A 7210-nucleotide genomic window follows, 5' to 3' on the forward strand; every position below is an offset into this window, starting at 1 on the left:
TCAGTCCTTTGCCCACAGGGAGTCTCTCAGCATTCGTGTACCAGCACTGCATCACTCCCATGAGCCTACCGAATAAATTGCGCTTGCCAAGAAGAGGTGAGTCATAAGGGTCTGCACAGTATTGATAGGGTTATTGGAGGAAGGGTTAGGCCTGGGGTTTGGTTCAGGTTTGGGGTCAGGGCTGAGGTTTGGGCCAAGGTCTGATTCAGGGTTAGGGCTGAGGTCAGGGTAGGGGTGAGGGCCAGCATCGGGCTGGGGTCTAAATCACAGCTGGGATCCGTCAGGGCTAGGGTCAGGGTCAGGGTTAGAGCTGAGGTCCATCAGGGTTGGGAGCAGGTTAGGTGTTGGGGTCAGGGGCAGAATCTTTCCCATCAATGGAGTCATATGAGGCCAGTTTCTGGTGCAGACTGGGACTGCATTAGCCTCTGATGAGGATCCAGGCTTGAGGCGTGCAAGGCAAGAGAGGGCTCAGGCTGGACAGGATTGAATGGGAGGAGGTCTGAGCTGGGGTTGTGCTGTGCTAGGGTTGAGGTGAAGTCAGGAGCCCCAAGAGGGAACTGGTCAGCCTGCATCACTGTTCCATCTTCCCGTGGTGGGAAGGTGTGAGCTTCACCGAAGACCCTTACAGTTCCCATCATCTCCACATGGCTGGAGAGTGTACCTTCCACTGAGGAGGGTGGGCAGAAGGATGGGGCAAGGAGAGGGGTAAGGTGGGGCAAGGGAGAGGCAGGGGGCAGGGGAAGGGGTGGCACTGAACAGCGAGAGTTCACATCACTCGGTCTGTCCATCATTTCCAGAGAGTTTGAAGGACTGCAGTGATGGCTCCAGCTCTGACTCACCAGGCACTGATACCTCTGGCCACAGGAAGCAAAAGACAGGTTAGTGGAGCTCAGTAATGGGGAGGAGTTGGGGGTGGGTGTGTGCTGGTGACCACCTTTGGCGGTCCTAGCACTCAGTCCCTGCTGCAGCTCATTGTGTGGGGACCTTCACCCACTCACACACATCCCTCCACCCTATCACCCAGTGACTGAACCCTTTCCCCCAAAGCCCCATCAATGCAAAGGCCCTGTTGGAAACCAGATACAAGCTTTTGCAATAATCTTTCCTGAAAATGACCACCTCCCCTCCCATACCCCTGCTCCCTACTCCTTTCCTCCACCTCCCCTATCTCCTCTCACCCCACCTCCCCTCCCCCTTGCCTTTCCTCCAATCCCTCTCCCCACGTCCCCTTCCCCATCTCCCCTCTCCACACCACCTTCCCACGACCCATCCTCCCCCTCTCACCACTTCTCCCCTCCCTTTCTCCCCACTCCTCACCATCTCCCCTCTCCCTCTCTCCCCACCTCCCCTCCCATCCCTCTCTCCCACACTGCCCGGTCATTAAACAGGCCAGCTGGGATTCCCAGGCACCAGCCAGTATTTAAACCTGAGCCAATGACCATCTGATGCTCATTTCCTTGAATGTTGATTGGTTAAAAGGTGCACGGCTGTAGCGGGGTGCTTACCAAGGTTCTGCAGAAATGGTGGGTGTGTGGTCTGGGGTCTGTTGAAAGGGATGTAAATATTCTGTCTCTCACTCCCCCAGCATATTCCGTTTTGTATTTGAAGTCCGTCACCATGGAGTCTCTGACAGGACCACAGGCCGTCCTGAAAGCAGCTTCCTGGGTTCTGGAGCAGGAGTCACTGCCTGAGGTTACCGCCGTGCAGTTCAAAGTGTCGGAACAAGGCATCACCCTCACCGACAGCAAGCGAAAGTGAGGAAGCAGGCTCGGCTTGTCCAGGGTCAGGGGGTCATTGGGGAGAGTGTGGGCAGGGGTCCTGCCCTCAGACCCCTGAACCCCAAAACAGCCCTGGGGTGAGGTGGGGTGGGCAATGCGCAGTGTGGCTGATCACTCTCTCCCACTGATGGTCAGTCTCCTGGGCAGTGGGAAGTGAGCACTGGGAGAGGGGTACAAAGGGCACTGGCAGGGGAGGGATCACTAAGGCAATGGGTCAGATCCTCAGACCCTTGATGTCACCGAAGGGACGCTCATTTGTTTCTGTCGTGTCTTGGTGATGGCGCCTCCTGGTGTGTGTTCACAGGGCAAACTATGGAGACTTTAGTGGGTGAGGAATACCCCCTACCCCTGCATCCTCAGCTCAGAGCTCTCATCACCTCTATGTTCGACACCACCAAAGAGCCGAGGGCCTGGCTGCTCCCCAGAACCTCCAACAGATAAATGGCCACTGGGTGAGGGAGGGAGTTCCATGACCACCCAGTTGGTTGGGGTCACCCACCACTGAGTGGTCAGCACACTGGGGCCCTGCAGTGGAGCAAGGTTGTGGAGTGGGTGGGTGAACAAGGTCCCAGCTCAATTATACACAATGCCGGTGTACCCAACGTTGGTACATTCTCCCTGTGTCTGTGTGGGTTTTCTCCGGGGGCTTCGGTTTCCTTCCACCCTTCAAAACGTACAGAATTGTCTGTTAATGGGGTGTAAATTGGGCAGCATGGACTTGTTGGGTCAAATTAGCCTGTTACAGTGGTGTATGTTTAAATTTAAATAAATTGTCCCGGATTAGAGCAGCATTCAGAGAGAAGGAGCAGCCTCCTACAGATGTGATCTCTGTCTCAACTCCTGGGGTTGGAGCACCCAGGATGGCCATCGACTGGCCCTGATCCTAGCTCCCCCTGGTTCATGGCTCCCCCCTGCCCTGGCTCTCTCCTTCCCCTAGTTCATGGCATCTCCTGCCCCTGCCTCCCCCTGCCCCTCCCTGGGTCTTGCTGTCCCCTGGCTCCCACTACCCCTGGTCTTTGGTTCCTCCTTCCCCTGGCTCTTGCTGGCCCTGCCTCAATCTAGATGCCTCCAGGCGTCCCTAGGTAGATATCCAGAGGGATGCATTAGTGTGCCGGGTATGGGGAATTCTGATTAAACTTCCCTCTGTCTCTCCAGGTTATTCTTCAGGAGACACTATCAAGCTGGCTCCATCAATCACTGTGGCCTGGACCCACTGCAGAGGAAGTAAGTGGCTCGACTGGGACAGTTGTGTGTGACGGCCCTCAGAAATTTAAAGTTTAACTCCATTCTTACATATACCAGCATGCAGTGAGAAAGTTTGTTTTGTGTGCAGTCCAGCTAGCCATCTCATAATACAAGTAAGTCACAGTGCAGAGAGAGATCAGTCGGTATGGAACAAAGGCAGTGGGACCTTGGGGTCTGATAACGATGGGAAAGAAACTTTCCTTGAACCTGGTGATGAATGTCCTAGACTTGTCAATGTTCTTCCTGATGGGATTGGTTGGGGGGGGGGAGGTGGTGGCCGGGATGTAATGGGTTTTCTGATATGTTGGCTGCTTTTCCAAGGCAGCGGGAGTTCTGGAGTTATAGATGGACTCGATGGAAGGGAGGAGGGTGTTTGTATAGAGGGGAGAAGGGGAGGGGGATTTGTGTGATGGATGGGAGGGTAGGGGGTAGGTGATGGAGTTGATAAAGGAATGGCATGTATGTGGTGGGTAGGTGGGACGTGTTTGTTTGAGGTTCTGAGCCATGTTTACAAATCTCTGCAGTTTCTTGCAGCCTTTGCAGAGCAACTCCCATCCCACTCAGTGACGTACGCTGACAAGATGTTTTCAGTGGTGTCCCTGTCAGAGTTGTAGAGAGGCTTAATGATCCTCTGCACGTCCTTCACCTGAACATGTGGCCAGGGAGGGTGTAGCAGGCCTTGATAACACCAGGAAGCAAGAACCTAAACCTATTCTTGTGATTACAGGTGGCAGAAGGGCACCGAGTCGTCAAGGTAGGAATCTGCTTGATGCTGGTACCCACCCACCTCTCACCCCACCCCTCACACCCCAATCCCTCACATCCCCACACCCCACCCACCCAACTCACCTCACATCCCACCCCATCCACCCACACCTCTCATATCCCACTCCAACCACCCTCACCACCAGTGGACATTTTCCCCACTGGACCAGGGATCGCACATCTCCCTTATTTCTCTCACCCCTCTCCTCCCTCTTCTCATTCCCCATTTACTCTTCTTCCCCCTTCTGTCCTGTTCATCCCCTCTCATCTCCTTCCCCTCCCTCCCTTTCCCTCTCCACCCCTCTCACTCAAGCCAACACCATCATGAGTTGTCCAATGCCCACACTTAGACCCGGTGACTTTCAGTCCCGATGCAGGGTCTTGTCCAAAGCCGTGGACAATCCCATTTCCCCTGTACCTTCTGCATGACCCTATGACCTGTGATAGTTTTATATAGTTGTTCTGAGAGCAGTAATATTCCTGGGATTCATTTTGTTGAATTTCATTTTCAGAATCTTTGCATTTGTGGCAAAAAAGCAGGGGATTTCGTCTGAAAATGTGTGCCATCTGTTTGCGGAGCTGGAGCGGGATAACTCGGCGCACCTCATCATTAGCCTGGTGACCAGTACACTGCTGGACCCTCAGCGGAGGTAACCAGGCCAGCCAACAATGCTGGAAGCCCTCTGGATGACCATCAACCCCTAATAAATCTGGTTTCAAGTCTCAGTGCAGCGCCAGAGGTGGACTTTCGATCTCTGAGCTATATTCCAACTGTTGGAATCTGGAGTCAGGAGATGCCCATGAGCAAAGTGTTGCCCAGTGCTGGGTTAGAACCACCTCCCACTGCGGTTTGTCTTCTGTTTGTTGTTTTCTAGTCACATTCTCTGTAAACTGGGAATCATAACCAAGCCATACCACCTTCTGCTGGTATATGCACCCTCAGCTTCATTCATCAGTGGCAGGTACAGTTCACATTCCAGGCTGAAGATTTTTCATCAGAACTAGTCCATATCTGATGAAGGATCATTGATCTCCAGTCTTGACTTTTCCCTTTCCACAGATACTGTTTGACCAATCTTGGTCCAGAATCTTCAGAAAGTTAGGCATATATACAGCACAGCCACAGGCCCTTTTGGCCCAGGAGCCTATGCCACCCAATTACATCCACAACCCCCAATGGAAGGAAACAGGAGCACCCGGGGGAAACCCACGCAGACACGGGAACATGCAAACTCCTTACAGACAGCGCAGGATCCCGATCGCTGGTGCCATAACACCGTCTCACTAAACTGCGATGCCAACCGAGCCACCCAGTTGAGCTCATTCTGTCCTTAAATTCTGTCCCATTTCTCCAGAGTTTGTATTCAGGGCTGAAGGGCCTGCTTCATTGCAGTAGTACATAGGAAGAGCATTCAGCCAGCCAGGACTGTGCTAGCTCTCTGAAAGGATTGGATCCAATCCAATCTGCATGTCAATCTCCCAATCCATTCTCTGGTACACAACACCTGGACACAATATAATTCACATTTGCTTCATTGGCCTTCTACCAGAAGGCAGTCAGGTTTATTAACAAATTGATTTTATTATTTAATTCATTACAGATTGCTCACTGCATAATAATTCTCATTTTTCTATATCATCCTGTATAATTCAGATAACAATGTCTCAAAAAGTTTAAAGAATTTATCTATGCAACTAATATTGTTTCTGCATTTCTTTAAATATTGTATTTGGAAAATTAAATAAAAAGTTTCAGCTCGAGGTTGAACAGGAAGAAACAGATTTGTTTTAATTCACCGTGGAAAACTACAGCACAGAAACAGGCATTTCCTTCTGTGGGCTGAGTCTGCCTGCAACTCCCCATCTCAGTCAATCTGCCCTCCCCTTGCCACAACACCCTCTTTCTGGTGATGCACCTCATCCCAAATACCTGAAGTGAGGCCTCTCATTTCACCTGGGTCAACCCCTTTCACCTGGGTCAACCCCTTTCACCTGGGTCAACCCCTTTCACCTGGGTCAACCCCTTTCACCTGGGTCAACCCCTTTCACCTGGGTCAACCCCTTTCACCTGGGTCAACCCCTTTCACCTGGGTCAACCCCTTTCACCTGGGTCAACCCCTTTCACCTGGGTCAACCCCTTTCACCTGGGTCAACCCCTTTCACCTGGGTCAACCCCTTTCACCTGGGTCAACCCCTTTCACCTGGGTCAACCCCATCCCAGAAGCCTCATCCCGAGATTCCGACGTGCCCAAGAACCACCCCCCACCTCAATCTCATTAAACCTATTCCCTCCTATTAGCCCCTTGCATTAACCTTCAATGCCTTCCCCCAGACCACTTCCCCTCAACACACTCAACCCTTTCCCACCCCCACCCCCACTGGTAACGAAACTAGATGGTAATCCTAAACAGCCTTGCTAACCCCATCCTCTCCCAGTTAACCCTGTTCACCCACTTTTCCACAGATTGGTGGTAAGGACGGTGGTGAGCTCCAGGACCTTTTGTTGAGAGCAGTGGTTCTCAACCTTTTTGTTTTCTCTCATAACACCTTAATCCCCAACTAACATCCTATGCCAGAGGTGCTCTGTGGTTAGTAAGGGAATACACAAGGTGTTATGAGAGTGGGGGGAAAAGGTTGAGAACCACTGGTTTAGAGGTACAGCACGGTAACAGGCCCTCTGCCTCACAAGCCCGCACCACCCAAATATACCCATCTGACCAGTTGACCTACTAACTGCGCGTTTTGGAGCTAGGGTGAAAACCAAAGCACCCCGAGGAAATCTATGCAGAACGTAAACTCCTTACAAACAGTGCTGGATTTGAATTACTAAGCTAACTGCGCTGAGCTATTGAGCTGGTAGATCGTGCAAGGGCCCTGTACAATTTCAATCAGACTACCTTATCCTGTGTTCAAACCCCATTCCTTGTAAGCAAAAATAAGCTTGTAATAGAGATAGTCCTGGGAGCTGGGGTTGACCCCATGAGCAAACTGGGTCTGTACTTGCTGGAGTTTGGCGAGAAGAGAGGAGACCTCATTAAAATATAAACACCCTTTCCAAAGTCTGGCAGGCATGAGATCATGAATATTTTATCAGAGATTAGGGGACATTCCTTCAGAGGCCTGTGGAGGCTGAACATTGTGCCGCTTGATCGAAGACCGCACGTGGCCAAAGGCTTTAATGTCCAGAATCCTCTGGCATACAACTACATGCTTCTGGCCCAGATCCAAGGCTGGAATTGAGGGAGGAAACTAGGGCTCTCAGCCATTATTGGGCAACTACAGGGAGGAGTTACCAGGTCGGGAGTGGGCCAGCCTGAGGAGTCCACTGAGGTCCCCACCTGCATTACCATGTTCCACCACACTGAGAACATTGAAGATCGATAACCATTTGATTATCAATGTAATCTGTGGATAAGGGGCGG

At 51.8% G+C, this 7210-nt stretch overlaps 1 protein-coding gene across 2 annotated transcripts in view; it reads left to right on the forward strand.

The window, feature by feature from the left end:
• The window catches only part of LOC138747684 (tensin-4-like), a 53366-nt gene extending 47850 nt beyond the window's left edge, over positions 1-5516 (forward strand). For both annotated transcript variants that reach the window (XM_069907173.1, XM_069907172.1), the window contains exons 10-15: positions 19-96; positions 798-878; positions 1586-1754; positions 2934-3002; positions 3751-3777; positions 4301-5516. In XM_069907173.1, the coding sequence (XP_069763274.1) occupies positions 19-96; positions 798-878; positions 1586-1754; positions 2934-3002; positions 3751-3777; positions 4301-4442 (566 nt within the window). In that variant the 3' untranslated portion in view covers positions 4443-5516. The remainder of the gene's footprint in view (positions 1-18; positions 97-797; positions 879-1585; positions 1755-2933; positions 3003-3750; positions 3778-4300) is intronic.
• The last annotated feature ends 1694 nt before the right edge of the window (positions 5517-7210 follow it).

The sequence above is a fragment of the Narcine bancroftii genome, chromosome 12 (assembly GCF_036971445.1).
Source record: "Narcine bancroftii isolate sNarBan1 chromosome 12, sNarBan1.hap1, whole genome shotgun sequence".
Taxonomy (NCBI): Eukaryota; Metazoa; Chordata; class Chondrichthyes; order Torpediniformes; family Narcinidae; genus Narcine; species Narcine bancroftii.